Source organism: Dendrobates tinctorius, unplaced genomic scaffold (assembly GCF_039654945.1).
Source record: "Dendrobates tinctorius isolate UK_male_01 unplaced genomic scaffold, ASM3965494v1 ptg000070l, whole genome shotgun sequence".
Taxonomy (NCBI): Eukaryota; Metazoa; Chordata; class Amphibia; order Anura; family Dendrobatidae; genus Dendrobates; species Dendrobates tinctorius.
Window position 1 is genome coordinate 12,742,974 of NW_027361738.1, and position 18,874 is coordinate 12,761,847.

Sequence of the window (18,874 nt, forward strand, 5' to 3'; positions counted from 1 at the left end):
AGTTGAAGGGTATGCTCTTCTGTGTCTGCGCCTTTATGTTGTGACTCCACCGAATACATTTTTTTTGGGAGGTGAGAAGAGTAAATTCTGCCAGGCTGCTGCTTTTTCAGGTGTGCTAACAATCGAACCAAGAGTAAGGCCGGAGTCACACTACAGCGAGATACGGCTGAGTCTCGCAGGTTAAAACCAAGCTCTGGCACCGGCACTCCGGTGCGGAGCGTGCAGCTCCATGTATTGCTGTGCGGCTGCACGCTCCACTCCGGAGTGCCGGCGCCAGAGCTTGGTTTTAACCTGAGAGACTCGGCCGTATCTCGCTGTGTGTGATCCCGGACTAAGAATCCATCCTTGATTAGTATGCTGTGTGTCACAGAGATCATACCAGCTAGTTTCCAACTCTAGTACGTTCAGGGCGGATTGCAAATTAGAGATAGAGCTTGCAGAGTAAAAACTATTGAAGAAGTAGACAATAACTTCTAATATTTATGTGCTCACACTGGACAGTTAATTCTGAAAAGGTATTTCAAAGTATAGTTACCCTTTGCATATGTCCACATAAAAAATGCAATGAAAGCATGGAGTTTTTCAGATAAACCTTATGTGTGAAACCTGCCTAAGTATTTTCCTACTATTTCCAGAAAATCCGGTACTCCATAAAATCGTTTTCTTCATTTGTATTAATTAAAATAGGTGCATGTCATGACATGTGGCTATTTTAATTTTTTTCAAATAAAGAAAATGATTTTATAGCATGCGTATTTTCTGAAACCTTTACTTGATTTGCAGTCAGCAAGGGACTCAGAGCACCCATCATACAATGAACACGAACTTACGTAGATGGGTGTAACATGCAGCGATAAGTTCCTTTCTCTTGTTCATTTTATTATTATTTAAACACTAGTTGTCAGCAATCCTGCATGTTCCCTCTCCCTCCTCCCACCCCAGGCGCGCGGTGGTGTCCTCACTCTCTTCTCTGATTCCTGCTGCCATGGCACCAGCAGTACCTGAACCCTGATACCCCTCCTGCGGTACCTGAACTCTGACACGGCACCCACAGTACCTGAACCCTTACACCACTCCTGTGGTACCTGAACCTTGAGACGGCTCCTGCGGTACCTGAACCATGAAGCCACACTCACGGCACCTGAACCCTTAAGCCGCACCTGTGGTACCTGAACCCAGACACTATTCCTGCAGTACCTGAACCCTGAAGCTGCACCCAGAGCACCTGAATGCTGAAGCCTCACCTGCAGTACCTAAACCCTGAAGCCACACCCACGGCACCTGAACCCTGAAGCCTTACCTGTGGTACCTGAACCCTGAAGCCTCACCCATGGCACCTGAACCATGAAGCTGCACCTGTGGTATCTGTACCCTGACACTGTTCCTGCGGTATCTGAACCCTGAAGCCGCATAAGCAGCACCTGAACCCTGAAGCCTCACCTGTGGTACCTGAACCCTGAAGCCACAACAGCCGTATCTAGACCTGAAATTGTTCTTCCAAAACTTGAACCTGCACCAGTGTCTGTCCTGGTTAGGGTTCCACAGTCTGTACTATCAGAGACTGTTCCAGTATCTGAATCCTGTCCTGTCTGTGACTCAGAATCAGTGTCCGTCCTGTCCAATGTCCCAGAAACCGTGTTGTTTGAAAAGTGTCCGAATCCTGTGCTGCCAGTTACTTCAAGCCCTTGTCCTAGGTAAGCCTGGCCCGTGGCACAGTGATTACACAATCCACATGTGTGACAATTATTTAGTAGTTTTATTCATTAAGATGTTTCTGTAGTTTCAGGTAACTTTAGTAAAAGCTGTTATATGTGTTCCCGGGGAATAACACTATTTCTGGCCATTACATGACTTGTATCCTGCACTGTATCATGTTTCCCCTCTGCATGTTCCATTTTAAATATTCAGTTGTTCATGTCACCGAGCCAATGGACAAAGACTACCTCAACCTGCCATGATGTCTTGCATACACAGCACAAAGAGACATGAGGGATTCCTAGACAGAAAATCAGTAGCACAGTGGGCATTATATAGCAGTACTGAGCACTGTAAATAAACACCTATTAAGCTGTAGCATATATCTGTTAAAATGACTATTTAAAGTGTACCTATCATTTTCAACTTTTCAAAATCAGCTGTCCTATCTATGCATGGGGCATAACACAATTTCTGGCCATTATATGGAATAAATATGGCATTTTTCAAAAGTTTCACCCAAAAGGCTCTATCACTCATTTTAATCCTCTCTCAGCTAGAGGATTTTATTTAATTATTTTATTTATTTATATAGCACCATTAATTCGACATCGCTTTACAGACATTATCGGAACTGTCCCCATTAGGACTCAGAATCTAAATTCCCTATCAGTATGTCTTTGGAATGTGGGAGGAAACCAGAGAATCTGAAGGAAACCCACGCAAACACGGGGAGAACATACAAACTCCTTGCAGATGTTGTCCTTGGTGGGATTTGAACCCAGGACTCCAGCGCTGCAAGGCTGCAATGCTAACCACTGAGCCAAAGTGCTGCCCTGGAGATTATCTTTTATGATATCTTACATGCACAGTACACACAGATGGATTCCTGCTCTTCTTTATCTGTATCACACAGACAGAAGCTGCATGGATAGCATCATCAATCTGTATGATATTAAGTTTTAGGCATTCGGCCGGCCTCACAGTGATGTGATTGAATACATTATAATCATCCCTTCGCTATCACGCTGAAAATATATCTATCAGATCAATACAAACCCCAATATTCGTCACTAACCACTGGCTCAAGAAAGTCTGAGATAATTTCTTTGAACATAGGAAGCCGATTCCTTTGAACAGAGGAGTCCCCTGTACTTCTCCATCTCTGTCCTTATGAATCCTAGGCTTGTCGGCTGTTCTCATCAGATTCTCTGTGGTACTTACATATTCACATCAGGCGGTCCTACTGAAATGGAGGTTGAGGTGTCTGCTCTTTCACACTTCCCCAGTTATGATACATTCTATATGTTCAATGTGAGTGTGATATGTCCCTTCTCTGGAGATGTCTTTATGAATCTTACAATTTTTCTATAAGACAAATATGGATTTCAATATATTTTATTACATTTATCAAATAAATCATCATTAATATTTTTGTCATATTTATACAAATGGCAGAAATAGATAGAATATACCTTTATGGGCCTACGTATGGCTTAGAGGTGCAGCATAAGCCTGTAAACGTCTATGGGTGCATTTTACAACTCTGTACCATCATTGGGTGATATTATAGTAGCATGCATGATCCCTATTGCATTTGCAGAAAACATTTTAAAGCACTGCTTCCATTCAGCTGCATTTTCCTATCTTCTAACTCCTGAATGTACCGGCTCAGAAGCTCTCCATGCTGGTGGCTGGATGACAATGTAATGCTATCTTGCAATTGTTAAAGTGTCAGTAAGTGACAAATCAGAATAGTGTAGGCGGATCGTGCTGTAACCTGGATGCCTCTGCTGCTCAGTTGGTGTATGTTGTAAAACGTGTTCCCAACCTGGAAACATATCTGATTACAATGTCCTTGTGATAGAGGATCCAGCAAAAACATGAAGGATGGCAGTGCAGTGCGACCTGTCCTACTACTACAGGCAAAATGAGGGAGCACAGGAGCTTTCTCCAACCCTGCAATCATCTGAACTGCTGACCCCTCAACAGGTTCCTCAGCGCCCCACAACATCCCCAGAAAGGTAAGAACTTTAATATGAGAAGTGGGAAATTTCTTACATTAACTTCAAAACTTTTAAAACTTTTAGAACTTTTTACTGATGTTATGTAATTGGTCATTAAGAAATTATAGCATAACATTTTGTCATAGATTTTATGCCTTTTTTGACTCAACAGTATCTGAATGTCATAGCTAAAAAGGTCAATTTAGATTTTTTTTTACATAAATTTGTGACTGCATTTATATTTCATATACAATGTAGATAATACAAGTCTCAGGCAAGCACAAAAATTATATTTCATAAAGCGTCTGTTCTCAGAGCTATAAACAGAAGACCAGAACCACTGAGAACACTTCCATTCTGATATATGGGAAAGAAACGAGGAAAGCGATCATGAAATCCGCTCCTCACTGACAGGTGCTTTAAATGGTGCTAATATTTTATTGATCTATAAAGAAGAGCAGGTGTTTGGCTGCGCTATAATATCCACCTTTCTCTTAACCATTCTGGGACACTGATATTACTACTGTACTGTGCCTGTTGCCAGTGGCGCACCACCAACAACAGCAGGCCACGCGACTGCTATGGGGCCCGTAAGCCGGAGGGGCCCTGTGCCAGCGCATCAGTTGACGTTTCCTCACCAGTCATTCTTCCTCTGTGTCTGATTTCTCAGCGCAGCGGGCATGGTGTCGACATTATACGGTATGAAGGACCATGGGACGAGCATTTAATTCTATGGAGGAGCATGGGGAGAACATTATACTGTATGAGGGACCATAGGGGGTGCATTATATTGTATGGAGGACCAGGCGGACAGCATTATATTCTATGGAGGACCATGCAAGAGCATTATGTTCTATGGAGGACCATAGGAAACCATTATATTACATGAAGGACCATGGGGAGGGAATTATATTACATGGATGACCATGGGGAGAGCATTATATTATATGGAGGACCATTGGGAGGGCATTTAACTATATGAAGGATTATGGGGAGTGCAGAATACTATATGGAGGACTATATGGGGCACATTATGCTATATAGAAGGCTATGTGGGGGTCATTATAATATTTAGAAGGTTATTTGGGGTCCATTATAATATTTGGATGGCTATGTGGGGGCCATTATACTGTATGCAAGCAATTATACAATTATACAGTGTGGGGTCCATCATACTGTGTGGAGGGCTGTGTGTGGGCCATTTAATTGTATAGAGGGCTAGTGTGGACCATTGTATAGTATGGAGAGCTGTGGGACAATTATAATGTATGCAGGCCTATTATACTGCATGGAGGACTGTATGGGGGTCACAGTTGGGGATCGTATTGTTTTGGGATCACTAAACTTTGCATTGGAAGTTGAGATGGGGTACAGTAGGGTCATTATACTGAATTCATCATAGGAGTATCATACTGTGTTTGGGGGCACTTTTGTTGGCATTGTATGTTGTGGGGGCAATAAAAGAGAAACCTAGGGTTTCAGCAAGAGAGGAGTAAATTTACTTTGTAAAAGCTGCAAAGTTGTGAGATATGCTCTTCTATGACCCCAACAAATATTTATTTTTTTATATTTTAGGGGGAGCTGGGCAAATAGAACTTCTTCTGCTACGGGGCCTCATGATTTCTTTCTGCCTGTTGCAAAGAAAACAGAGAAAGGACTGTGCAGAATATGAAGTAGTATGGAAAGCCATACTTGCAAACTTTTGAAATGGATTGTGTAACAGATTGTGTAGTTTGAACCCCCCCCCCCCCTTTTACAGAACAGACCCCTTCTACAAACCTGTTTTCACCAGCTGAATAAGCGCCTGGATGCTGAGGATCCATCTGGTGATGCAGCATAACAGGAAGCCTCTGGAAGCGCTGCGTTCCGTGAAGTTTTGTGATGTTTACCAAAATTTCTAGGGGTCAGTGAGGTCTCCCCTTCTTCTGGGATTCTCTTAGGGTACCGTTACACATAGCGATGTACCAGTGATCCCGACCAGCGATATGACGCGGTCAGGATCGCTGGTACATCGCTAGGTGGTCGCTAGTGAGCTGCCACACAGGCAGATCTCACCAGCGACATCGCTGGGGTCGGGGATCGCTCCTTACCTGTCAGACGCGGCGATCCTGCGTCCTCCCGCCCGGCTCCACACGTCGCTCGTCGGCGCCACAGGAAGCGCCACAGGAAGTGGCCGACGAGGAATGGTCCAGGAGCTTCTCGCGCGATCAGCGATAACCAGCGGGGGAGCCGGTCGGAGGTAAGTATCACATGCAGCGATATCGCTAGCAATATCGCTGCAACGTCACAAAATCGGTGACTTTACAGCGATATTGCTAGCGATATCGCAGTGTGTAACGGGGGCTTTAGATGTTCTAAAAAAGTTGTCAAGTTTGGTGAATGCAGTTCCGGATAGCAATACACTCTAAGACATGCTGTAATTCAAGAAAAACAAAGTATTACTTTTCTTATGAATGCATTGGCAAAGTGGCCCTTTGTGGTGCTTCCGTAAGCCACCATATATTTCTGCAAAGCACTTCAATATGAAAATATCCTTGGAAAATAATTTGTAAGAGAGCATTACTTTTCGTACAAATTCTGAGTAAATGCTGGTATCTCCTGGCACTTTTTTCTGAATTCTTATTGATGCAAAATCCAAAGAACATCAGTGTGGATGCAGCCTGGAATCTGCAATGTCTTTTTTCCATTTCTTTGCCTTTTCCATATCTATTACTATATATTCACAATACAATTTATATACATACATGGAAATGACTAATCTAAGGATTAATATATCAGAATATTTTGAGCAAATCAAAATGATGCAACCAAATTAATTATTATGACAGACTATTGTTACTGTGGTGGAGGAGTTGGGAGGATAATTATTAATTGCCTTTGATCCTATGAGTTCTAAACACTTGCTCTTAGCTGAGGGATTACTCAGTAATTTAGCACAATGCTGGTGCCTGTCACTGTGAATGATTTATAAGTAAAGCCTGAAGGCTCAGTTGTCACCCAAGAGTCCTGTGATTTGATACCACTGGAAAACTGTTCGGCTTAGATGAAGCATGAAGGCCAGTAACCACACCACTGTGTACAATAGACTTTGATATTGTGGTGTCCTGCAAAGCAGTGTTACTGAATGGTAGCCCCTGAATTCCTATTCACACATTGCATGTCCACTGAGCTTTTAGTTGCATTCTGCTTCTGGTTCAATTCAATACAACATGGTCTTTTAAAGTAGTATTCCATTTTTGGGGAAACTCATATCGCCGAGCGCAGTTTGCTTAAAGGGAAGGTGCCGCAATTTTATATAATTTGCAAAAAAAGAGTAAGTAACAAAACATGTTGTTTCAGCAAATGTTGTACTAACCAGGATTTATGGTTTGTTTGTAATAATGTTTTAATGTAGCCACTGGGCGCTGCCATCTTGATTTGCAGATCTGTGGAGGACTCATACAGTCTGCAAATATGGCCGTCCCTGGACATAGGAGACTGCGGTCGGCTCCCGACCCCACATTGCAGCCTCATTAGCAGTGAATTGGGCACGCCCCTGTGGGCTGCACCATTGTGCTGTAGGTGTGGCTGGGCGCCATTTTACTGTAGCCCAGTGCTATCTGCTGAGCTCCACTTTCTGCACCGTGCTTCCTGCTCCAGCTCCCCTGTCCTCCTGCTCTGTCTCCGCCTCCTCACACACAGCCCCAGTGATCTCTAGTAATCTGACACCTTCCCTTTTATGACAGCTTTTATGGCTGTCTGAGGAGGACAGTGACATATACAGCCCATAGTCTAGTGTATGGTGGGGGACAGTTACACCAGTGTGGACATATCTGTAATACTGTCCTGTGTGATACTGCCTGCTGAGCCATGTATCTAATCCTATCCTGTGTGATACTGACTGCTGAGCCGTGTATCTTATCCTCTCCTGTGTGATACTGACTGCTGAGCTGTGTATCTAAGCCTATCCTGTGATACTTCCTGCTGAGTGTGTATCTAATCCTATCCTGTGTGATACTGACTGCTGAGCCGTGTATCTAATTCTCCCCTGTGTGATACTGACTGCTGAGCCGTGTATCTAATCCTCTCCTGTGTGATACTGTCTGCTGAGCTGTGTATCTAATCCTATCCTGTGATACTTCCTGCTGAGCGTGTATCTAATCCTATCCTGTGTGATACTGACTGCTGAGCCGTGTATCTAATCCTCCCCTGTGTGATACTGACTGCTGAGCCGTGTATCTAATCCTCTCCTGTGTGATACTGTCTGCTGAGCCGTGTATCTAATCCTCTCCTGTGTGATACTGTCTGCTGAGCCGTGTATCTAATCCTCTCCTGTGTGATACTGACTGCTGAGCTGTGTATCTAATCCTATCCTGTGATACTTCCTGCTGAGCGTGTATCTAATCCTATCCTGTGTGATACTGACTGCTGAGCTGTGTATCTAATCCTCTCCTGTGTGATACTGTCTGCTGAGCCGTGTATCTAATCCTCTCCTGTGTGATACTGACTGCTGAGCTGTGTATCTAATCCTATCCTGTGATACACAGCTCAGCAGGAAGTATCACAGGATAGGATTAGATACACAGCTCAGCAGGAAGTATCTAATCGTCTCCTGTGTGATACTGACTGCTGAGCCGTGTATCTAATCCTCTCCTGTGTGATACTGACTGCTGAGCCGTGTATCTAATCCTATCCTGTGGTACTTCCTGCTGAGCATGTATCTAATCCTCTCCTGTGTGATACAGTCTGCTGAGCAGTGTATCTAATCCTCTGCTGTGTGATACTGACTGCTGAGCTGTGGTAAAAAAGAAAATTTTTTCAGCTCACCCCAAAGAAGACAGCTATAAGTCCGATCAGTGCACGGAATGTGGAAACAGGATCCCTCTGCAGCAAAGCGTAATATGAAGAAAAAATTCCAGCATCCAAATCAGTAATTAGATTAAAAAAAAATGTTTTTTTATTCCTTTATTCCAAAATTTAAAAAAATCATAAGATTCTCCATCATGATAAGAGACGCATCAGGACGTGTAGTTGGACGCGTTTCGGACAAAAAACCAGTCCTTATTCTAAGACAACACATAACACATCTGAACACATGCTTTTAAAGGGAAACAAAGGAAGTCAAGGAACAATCATGACTAAACATAGCCAGCTGATTAATGGGAGGTAGTAAGTCAAAATCACACTTACAAAACACTTAAAATCTCACTCCTAAGGCTGGAGTCACACTAACCTGCGCAAAATACGCTCCGTATTTTACATGCGTAATACGGATGACAGACCCCTAAACAGTGCTCCGTATGTCATCCGTAATCAAGGTGTGGTCGCGTATTTTGCGCATGTCAGCATCCGTATGTAATCCGTATGGTGAGATTTTCTCGCAGGCTTGCAAAATGGACATATAATGGAGCCATATGACAGTTTTAATAAAGAAACCAAAGAATAGATATAGACACATAGAATGCGTATATATATATATATATATATATATATATATACACAGTATGTGTGTGTATTCTATGTGTCTATATCTATTCTTTGGTTTCTTTATTAAAACTGTCAGTGTGAGTTTACTGTATCGTGCACTGAATTGCCGGCTTTGCTAAAAGACACCGGGTGCGTATTTCTCGCAGGTCACATGTGTGTTCCATGTGTAATCCGTATTTTTCGCGCACCCATAGACTTGCATTGGCGTACTACAGGCGTAGTACGCTGACAATCGCAGCATGCTGCGAGGGGCACGGAGCGGAGGATACGGAGGAGAAATATACGGCTGGTGCGAGTGACCCCATATAGAATCATTGGTCCGTGTCTAATGCGTGCTTTTAGCGCCTCTCACTCTCCCGTATTCCTCGCCAGTGTGACTCCGGCCTTATATTCATACCCGTTGGAACTCTGCTTTGTAACAATAACATCCATTTTGCCTCTCGGCGTAATAATAAATCATTTAAATTTCCACCTACCCTTTTTGTCTGCACCTTCTCTATGGCATTAACCCTAAAGTTGCTGAGATCTCCTTTATGTATATGCAAAAAATGTCGAGAAGCAGCAGACAAACTGGGTGTGGTAGTGTGACCTACGTCATAAACGTGCTCGGAAATACGACGTCTCAAGGTGCGTGAAGTATTTCCCACATACTGAATATTACAATCCACGCATGTTATGACATAGATCACACCAGTAGAACCACAGTTCAAAAAAGATTTTATTTTAAATTCCTTTCCATTAACAGAAGATACTATTTTTTCTGTGTTCCACATAAACCTACATAGCCCACAGTTTTTCTGAGCACACTTAAAAGATCCACAAGTGGGTAACCAATTAGTTATACTTGCTGAACTGTCTGAAAAAAAATATTTATTAGCATGTCTATTGGCACTAGTATGATCACTTGGAGATACCTTATTAGCAATAGTTTTATTCCTCCTTGAAACAAATCTAATCCCATCCTTCAGTATATTCTTTAATGTATCATCAACATACAAAATAGGGAGGAATTTTTTAATAATATGAACAATCCTGTAGTAGTCAGTACTAAAATTAGTTGAAAAAACAATAGGTGACCGACCCTCCACAGGATTTGGTGTTTTTCTGCTTTCCTTCTGCAAATAATCCTCTCTACTTTTTTCATCCGTTCTATGCTTAGCTTTCTGAATGTCTACCTTAGTATAACCCCTCTTTATAAAACGTTTACCAATGATCTCACATTGTTTATCGTATAAATTAGGCGTGGTACATGTTCTTTTTGCTCTTACAAACTCCCCTGTAGGTATATTGGCTATAACATGACGTGGATGGCAGCTAGATGCGTGTAACAATGAATTACCTGCCGTAGGTTTTCTAAAAATATCACAATCAATCTTTCTTTCTTCCAAATTTGCCGACAAAAGAATATCCAAAAACGAAATTGTCTTGGCATCAAATTGATATGTGAAACGTATATTGCATGGATTATTATTAATATAGAACATGAAATTCTCAATATTAAATACATCACCATCCCACACAATTATAACATCATCAATGAATCTCAAAAAAAGAAAAATATCAGTAGAAAAAGGATTATTTTCAGAAAAAATATACTCCTCCTCCCACCAGGCCATAAAAATATTAGCACGAGACGGCGAAAACTTGGAACCCATGGAACAGCCTTGCACCTGTAGATAAAGATCATCCAAAAAAGAAAAAAAATTGTTTTTTAACAAAAAATAGGTCACTTCAATCAAATACATCTGTAAATCTTCTGAAAAATTACTGTATTTCTGTAAATAAGTAGTAAGAGCCAAAATAGCCAAATCGTGTGGGATGGAAGTGTACAAACTTTGTACATCACAAGTGAGCCAACAAAAGGAACTTCGCCATTCCACCTGAGAAAAAATACTAAGAACATGCTTGGAATCCTGCACATAGCTAGGTGAAATAGTGGCTAGAGGTTTTAATCTTGCATCCAACCATTCTGACAAATTTTCATTGAGAGATCCTATGCCCGATATGATAGGACGAAACAAAGGTGGAAAAACCTCCTTATGAACTTTTGGAAGTGCATGTAACAAAGGAACTCTGGGATATAAAGGACAGAAAAATTCACATTGTTTTTGATTAATAATTCCCAAACTAAAACCCCTATGTAACAATTCCTGTAATTCCATTCTGATGCTATCTGTAGGGTTATAATTAATTCCCTTGTATACCTCACTATTAAAAAGCATAGCCCTCACCTCTCTTTCATACAGCCCAGTATCTAATATGGTCACAGATCCCCCCTTGTCAGAATTTCTTACCACGATATTGACATTAGCAGATAACAAATCAAGTGCCTGTTTCTCAGTACGAGAAATGTTAGAACGACCATTCTGATTAGCATTATAGATTTTCATAAGTTCATCCTCAACAAGAAATTGAAAATCATCCATAACTTGCAATTTTGACTGCTCAGGATAATATCTAGGATTAGGGACTCTAGAGGAAAAATTGACATCAGTTAACTACATTACCTTCCAACCAGATTCAGACAAGTCCCTCAAATTCTTTAGGGTAACTTGCTCCTGGAAAGAAGTAGGCATAAATTCCTCAGGAACTTTATCAACATATTCATCATTGATATTGGAAGTTTTTTCACGTTCCACATCTTCAGCAAAAAAATGTCTCCTAAGAGTCAATCTTCTCATAAAGTGATTAACATCAAGCATAGTGTTGAATAAGTCCATTTTCGCTGTAGGCACAAAATTAAGACCCCTTTCAAGGATATTAATTTGATCATTCGATAAAATCGATGCAGAAAGGTTCAGGACTGTAAAATTATCAGTTGTATCTAAGCATGCTTGTTCCGCGCTGATCTCCTGAATTCTCTTATGTTGGGAGTGTTTCCTCCCTGATCTCCTTTGACGTTTCTTTTTCCTGAACCGTTTTTTGAAAAACTACTGCTTTGTGAAATCCGCTGCCCCACATCCCGTGCACACATAGAACTGTTAGATGGTAAATTCTCAGTATCAGAAGTGTCAGTATTAACATCCGTATTATCCATATCCGTTGAGGAAAAGCTTACCCTATTATCTCTGCGTTTGAGAATGGAAGGGTGAATGTTATTACGTTTTCTTCTATAATCATGCCAGTCATAAATATGATTATTCTGGTAATCAGTTTTATCTCTTCTGAAGTTCTTTTCCTTTATCACTGTAATAGAGTCCTCCATTTTACTCAGATTGTCATTAATTTTATCTCTAGCCATTGTAAAAGAAGAAGAATCTTTATATTTCACCAAATCACTTTCAATCATTTTAATAGATTCCTCCAAAGTTAACATCTTAGCTTCCTCTCTCTTCACAATCAAATTCATCAGCTTAATAGAACAGTCACTCAGAATATTGTCCCATTCTTTTACAAATTCAGGGTCATATTCCGTAGTAGGGCGCTTCTTAATGCGCAAACCTCTTGGAATCATATTGCTGCTTATATAAGTCTATAAGGTTTTGTGGTCCCACCACACCCTGAGTCGTGATGACATAAGTTTTTCAAGTTCCCACATAAGTGGTTTCAAATCCTTTTCATCTTCAGGTGTAAAGGCATGGATAGTAGAAAAAATGTTGGCAGCCTTGTCTAGTCGTTGCCGACTGTTCACATTGAAAAAATCATTACTGATAATACCATCAGAAATATTGGTAGCTATCTCCAAATTCATATTTATGAATAATAATGGATATGTCAAAATCAAATTAAGGGGAGCACGAAAAACAGGGAATCCAAACAACAAGGTAAAAAAGAAAATTTTTTCAGCTCACCCCAAAGAAGACAGCTATAAGTCCGATCGGTGCACGGAATGTGGAAACAGGATCCCTCTGCAGCAAAGCGTAATATGAAGAAAAAATTCCAGCATCCAAATCAGTAATTAGATTAAAAAAAAATTTTTTTTTATTCCTTTATTCCAAAATTTTAAAAAATCATAAGATTCTCCATCATGATAAGAGACGCATCAGGACGTGTAGTTGGACGCGTTTCGGACAAAAAACCAGTCCATATTCTAAGACAACACATAACACATCTGAACACATGCTTTTAAAGGGAAACAAAGGAAGTCAAGGAACAATCATGACTAAACATAGCCAGCTGATTAATGGGAGGTAGTAAGTCAAAATCACACTTACAAAACACTCAAAATCTCACTCCTAATATTCATACCCGTTGGAACTCTGCTTTGTAACAATAACATCCATTTTGCCTCTCGCCGTAATAATAAATCATTTAAATTTCCACCTACCCTTTTTGTCTGCACCTTCTCTATGGCATTAACCCTAAAGTTGCTGAGATCTCCTTTATGTATATGCAAAAAATGTCGAGAAGCAGCAGTCAAAATTGCAAGTTATGGGTGATTTTCAATTTCTTGTTGAGGATGAACTTATGAAAATCTATAATGCTAATCAGAATGGTCGTTCTAACATTTCTCGTACTGAGAAACAGGCACTTGATCTGTTATCTGCTAATGTCAATATCGTGGTAAGAAATTCTGACAAGGGGGGATCTGTGACCATTTTAGATACTGGGCTGTATGAAAGAGAGGTAAGGGCTATGCTTTTTAATAGTGAGGTATACAAGGGAATTAATTATAACCCTACAGATAGCATCAGAATGGAATTACAGGAATTGTTACATAGGGGTTTTAGTTTGGGAATTATTAATCAAAAACAATGTGAATTTTTCTGTCCTTTATATCCCAGAGTTCCTTTGTTACATGCACTTCCAAAAGTTCATAAGGAGGTTTTTCCACCTTTGTTTCGTCCTATCATATCGGGCATAGGATCTCTTAATGAAAATTTGTCAGAATGGTTGGATGCAAGATTAAAACCTCTAGCCACTATTTCACCTAGCTATGTGCAGGATTCCAAGCATGTTCTTAGTATTTTTTCTCAGGTGGAATGGCGAAGTTCCTTTTGTTGGCTCACTTGTGATGTACAAAGTTTGTACACTTCCATCCCACACGATTTGGCTATTTTGGCTCTTACTACTTATTTACAGAAATACAGTAATTTTTCAGAAGATTTACAGATGTATTTGATTGAAGTGACCTATTTTTTGTTAAAAAACAATTTTTTTTCTTTTTTGGATGATCTTTATTTACAGGTGCAAGGCTGTTCCATGGGTTCCAAGTTTTCGCCGTCTCTTGCTAATATTTTTATGGCCTGGTGGGAGGAGGAGTATATTTTTCTGAAAATAATCCTTTTTCTACTGATATTTTTCTTTTTTTGAGATTCATTGATGATGTTATAATTGTGTGGGATGGTGATGTATTTAATATTGAGAATTTCATGTTCTATATTAATAATAATCCATGCAATATACGTTTCACATATCAATTTGATGCCAAGACAATTTCGTTTTTGGATATTCTTTTGTCGGCAAATTTGGAAGAAAGAAAGATTGATTGTGATATTTTTAGAAAACCTACGGCAGGTAATTCATTGTTACACGCATCTAGCTGCCATCCACGTCATGTTATAGCCAATATACCTACAGGGGAGTTTGTAAGAGCAAAAAGAACATGTACCACGCCTAATTTATACGATAAACAATGTGAGATCATTGGTAAACGTTTTATAAAGAGGGGTTATACTAAGGTAGACATTCAGAAAGCTAAGCATAGAACGGATGAAAAAAGTAGAGAGGATTATTTGCAGAAGGAAAGCAGAAAAACACCAAATCCTGTGGAGGGTCGGTCACCTATTGTTTTTTCAACTAATTTTAGTACTGACTACTACAGGATTGTTCATATTATTAAAAAATTCCTCCCTATTTTGTATGTTGATGATACATTGAAGAATATACTGAAGGATGGGATTAGATTTGTTTCAAGGAGGAATAAAACTATTGCTAATAAGGTATCTCCAAGTGATCATACTAGTGCCAATAGACATGCTAACAAATATTTTTCAGACAGTTCAGCAAGTATAACTAATTGGTTACCCACTTGTGGATCTTTTAAGTGTGCTCAGAAAAACTGTGGGCTATGTAGGTTTATGTGGAACACAGAAAAAATAGTATCTTCTGTTAATGGAAAGGAATTTAAAATAAAATCTTTTTTGAACTGTGGTTCTACTGGTGTGATCTATGTCATAACATGCGTGGATTGTAATATTCAGTATGTGGGAAATACTTCACGCACCTTGAGACGTCGTATTTCCGAACACGTTTATGACGTAGGTCACACTACCACACGCAGTTTGTCTGCTGCTTCTCGACATTTTTTGCATATACATAAAGGAGATCTCAGCAACTTTAGGGTTAATGCCATAGAGAAGGTGCAGACAAAAAGGGTAGGTGGAAATTTAAATGATTTATTATTACGCCGAGAGGCAAAATGGATGTTATTGTTACAAAGCAGAGTTCCAACGAGTATGAATATTAGGAGTGAGATTTTGAGTGTTTTGTAAGTGTGATTTTGACTTACTACCTCCCATTAATCAGCTGGCTATGTTTAGTCATGATTGTTCCTTGACTTCCTTTGTTTCCCTTTAAAAGCATGTGTTCAGATGTGTTATGTGTTGTCTTAGAATATGGACTGGTTTTTTGTCCGAAACGCGTCCAACTACACGTCCTGATGCGTCTCTTATCATGATGGAGAATCATATAATTTTTTTACATTTTGGAATAAAGGAATAAAAAAAAAAATTTTTTTAATCTAATTACTGATTTGGATGCTGGAATTTTTTCTTCATATTACGTGACTGCTGAGCTGTGTATCTAATCCCATCCTGTGTGATACTGACTGCTGAGGCGTGTATCTAATCCTATCCTGTGTGATACTGCTCTCCTGAAATACTCTGTGCTGCTGTCACCCTGCTCCATCCCCCATATATCTCCCTCTGTGCCCCCCATAGACCAGCACACTGCTCTCCTGAAATACTCTGTGCTGCTGTCACCCTGCTCTCAGAATCCTTTCTGCCTGCCATCCTCGGTGACTGTCTACTTGTCAGTATAAAATGTCTAATCACTGTGTTCCTAGATGTCATCCTCTCTTCTCCCTTAGCAAACACCCAGAAGGGGAGGAGAGGAGACATCACACCCATGTCAGCAGACTCCGCCCACAATTACTGCAAGGCAGCAATGTGAGCTAGTTGTACACTAGGTTTTTGTGTCAAATTTCAGTAGCTGCTCCCCCTAGTGATAACAAGTGGAAATGCCAAACTTTTTAAAATTATTTTTCATATTTTGCTAAATTATAAACAAATGATAATATTTTTTTAAGAAAATTTAAACATTAATTCTTTAAAATGTTTTCAATTGCTGAAAAAAAATTTTTTTGATGGCACCTTCCCTTTAAAAAAAAGCCAGAAACCTGTGCTACTGTGCCTTACTCACCTTGCCTAGTCCGGCGAAAAGTTTCTGCCACTACACTCAGTGTCTGCTATTGTCTGCCGTGCCAATATTACGTCCACAGTGTTGCAGTCAAAGAGTGAGCAAGCCGCTCAGAGTCGCTGAGTTCAATGATTGGCTGCAGAGCTGGCTAGGTGACGTCACCGCTTCACACTACAAAAAACACCAGGAGCGGCAGCAGAGTTTCAGCGTTAGAGTAAAGCGTAGTTTATTTGTTTTTACTAATATACTGCAACAAATCTATTGCATGTGACTATACAGTGGCATGTAAAAGTTTGGACACCCCTGGTCAAAATTATTGTCATTGTGCACAGTTAAGCAAGTCGAAGATGAAATTATCTGTAAAAGGGCAAAAGTTAAAAATGACACATTTCCTTTGTATTTTAGGCAAAAAAAAATATTTATATTTTCATATTTTCCATTTTAAAAATTACAAAATAGAAAATGGACTGATGCAAAAGTTTGAGCACCCTGCATAGTTAGTACCTAGTAAATCCCCCTTTTGAAAGTATGACAGCTTTATACACTTTTTGGAGCCATGTATTTCACTTGTTGTTTGAGGGATTTTCATTCATGCTTCTTTGGATAATTCTTCCAGTTCTGTAAGGTTCCTTCGTCGTCTTGCATGAACTGCTATTTTGATGTTGGGCCACAGATTTTCAACGATGTTCATATCTAAGAGCTGTAAGGGCCATTGTAAAATCTTCAGCTTGCGCCTTTTGAGGTAGTCTATTGTGGATTTTGACATGTGTTTAGAATCATTATCCATTTGTAGAAGCCACCTTCTTTTCAGCTTCAGCTTTTTTTTACAGATGGTGTTATGTTTGCATCAAGAATTTTTTTAAATTTCATTGAATCCATTCTTTCCTCTACCCATGAAATGTTCCCTGTGCCATTCAGTGCAACAAATCCCCAAAGCATGATTGATCCACTCCCTTGTTTAATGGTTGTCAAGATGTTCTTTTCCTGAAACTTTGTGACCTTCTTTCTCCACACATACCTTAGATCATTGTGGCCAAAGAGTTCTATTGTAACCTCAACGGTCCACAGGACTTGTTTCCTAAATGCATCAGGCTTGCTTGAATGTTCTTTTGCATACTTCTAGTGCTGAAATTTATGGTGAGGATGCAGGAGAGATTTTCTTCTGATGACTCTTTCATGAAGGCCATATTTATGCAGGTGTCACTGAACAGTAGAACAATGTACCACAACTCCAGAGTGTGCTAAATCGTTCTGATTGTCTTTTGCAGTCAAGCGGATTGCTTTGATTTGCGTCTGCTGCAATTCTAGGAGCAGCTCTCATTGAAATTTGGTTTGGTCTTTTAGACCTGATCTTGACCTCCACTGTTCCTGTTAACTGCCATTTGTTAGTTACATTTCAAACTAAAGAAAGGGCAACTTGGAAATACTTTGTGATCTTCTTACAGCCTTCTCCTGCTTTGTTGATCTCCACCATTTTTAATTTTTATTTTCAGAGTGCTATGCAGCTGCTTAGAAGAACCCATGGCTGCTGTTTTTTGGCACAAGGTTAGAGGAGGCTGAATTTTTATAAAAATGGGAAATTTGCATCACCTTGCCTTTCCTAACAATGATAGTGTACAAGCCATAATCCTAACAGGCTAATTAAGGTCTGAAACCTTGGTCAAAGTTATCTGATCACACAAATCTCCAAAGGTGCCCGAACTTTTACATTGGCTCATTTTTTTCCATTTTGTAATTTTTAAAATGTATAAGATGAAAATATATCTTTGGGGTTTTTTTTGGAGGGATGGGGCCTAAAATACAAAAGAAATGTGTCTGTTGTGAGCTCATTTTCGGGTTTGCCTCTGGCTTCTGGTGAGGGTTATGGAGCTGGCTGTGCTGACAGAGGAGTAGTGAGTTCTCTATCTGGACTCCCTCTGTTGGTGAAGGGAGGTAATGAAACTGATCTAAATGGCAGAGACCGTTCACCTGAGGAAGAGGATTGCGATTGGACATCAGGAGTTTCTGATTGGATTTAAAGCAGCCGACTCCCTAGTTTCTTGCTGGTGATTTTTCCTGACTGTGGCTTCTGGTTTCCAGTTTGGTTCCTGCCTTCCTAAAGCTAAGTTTTCTCTGCTATTGTTCATATGAGTTTTTGTCTGGTTTACTTAGTTTTTGTGTTCAGCCAGCCCTGGCTGGGACTGGGCTGAATCCCCTTTTTGTCTCTGATCAGTTGATCTCTTTTGCTCTGTCTTCAGAATATACCTGAGTGCTGATATAGTGATTTGAAGTCTAGCGACTTCAGGGCCTTTTTCTATCAGACGTGTTGGACATTTTTTTTGGCAGGGTTTTTTGCGTGATTGCAGACA

At 40.2% G+C, this 18,874-nt stretch overlaps 1 protein-coding gene across 1 annotated transcript in view; it reads left to right on the forward strand.

Annotated features, from left to right (window-relative positions):
• The first annotated feature begins 1,016 nt into the window (after positions 1 to 1,016).
• The window catches only part of SPMIP4 (sperm microtubule inner protein 4), an 84,804-nt gene continuing 66,946 nt past the window's right edge, over positions 1,017 to 18,874 (forward strand). The window contains exons 1-2 of the mRNA XM_073581385.1: positions 1,017 to 1,694; positions 3,563 to 3,719. Coding sequence (XP_073437486.1) covers positions 3,586 to 3,719 — 134 coding nt within the window. The 5' untranslated portion in view covers positions 1,017 to 1,694; positions 3,563 to 3,585. The remainder of the gene's footprint in view (positions 1,695 to 3,562; positions 3,720 to 18,874) is intronic.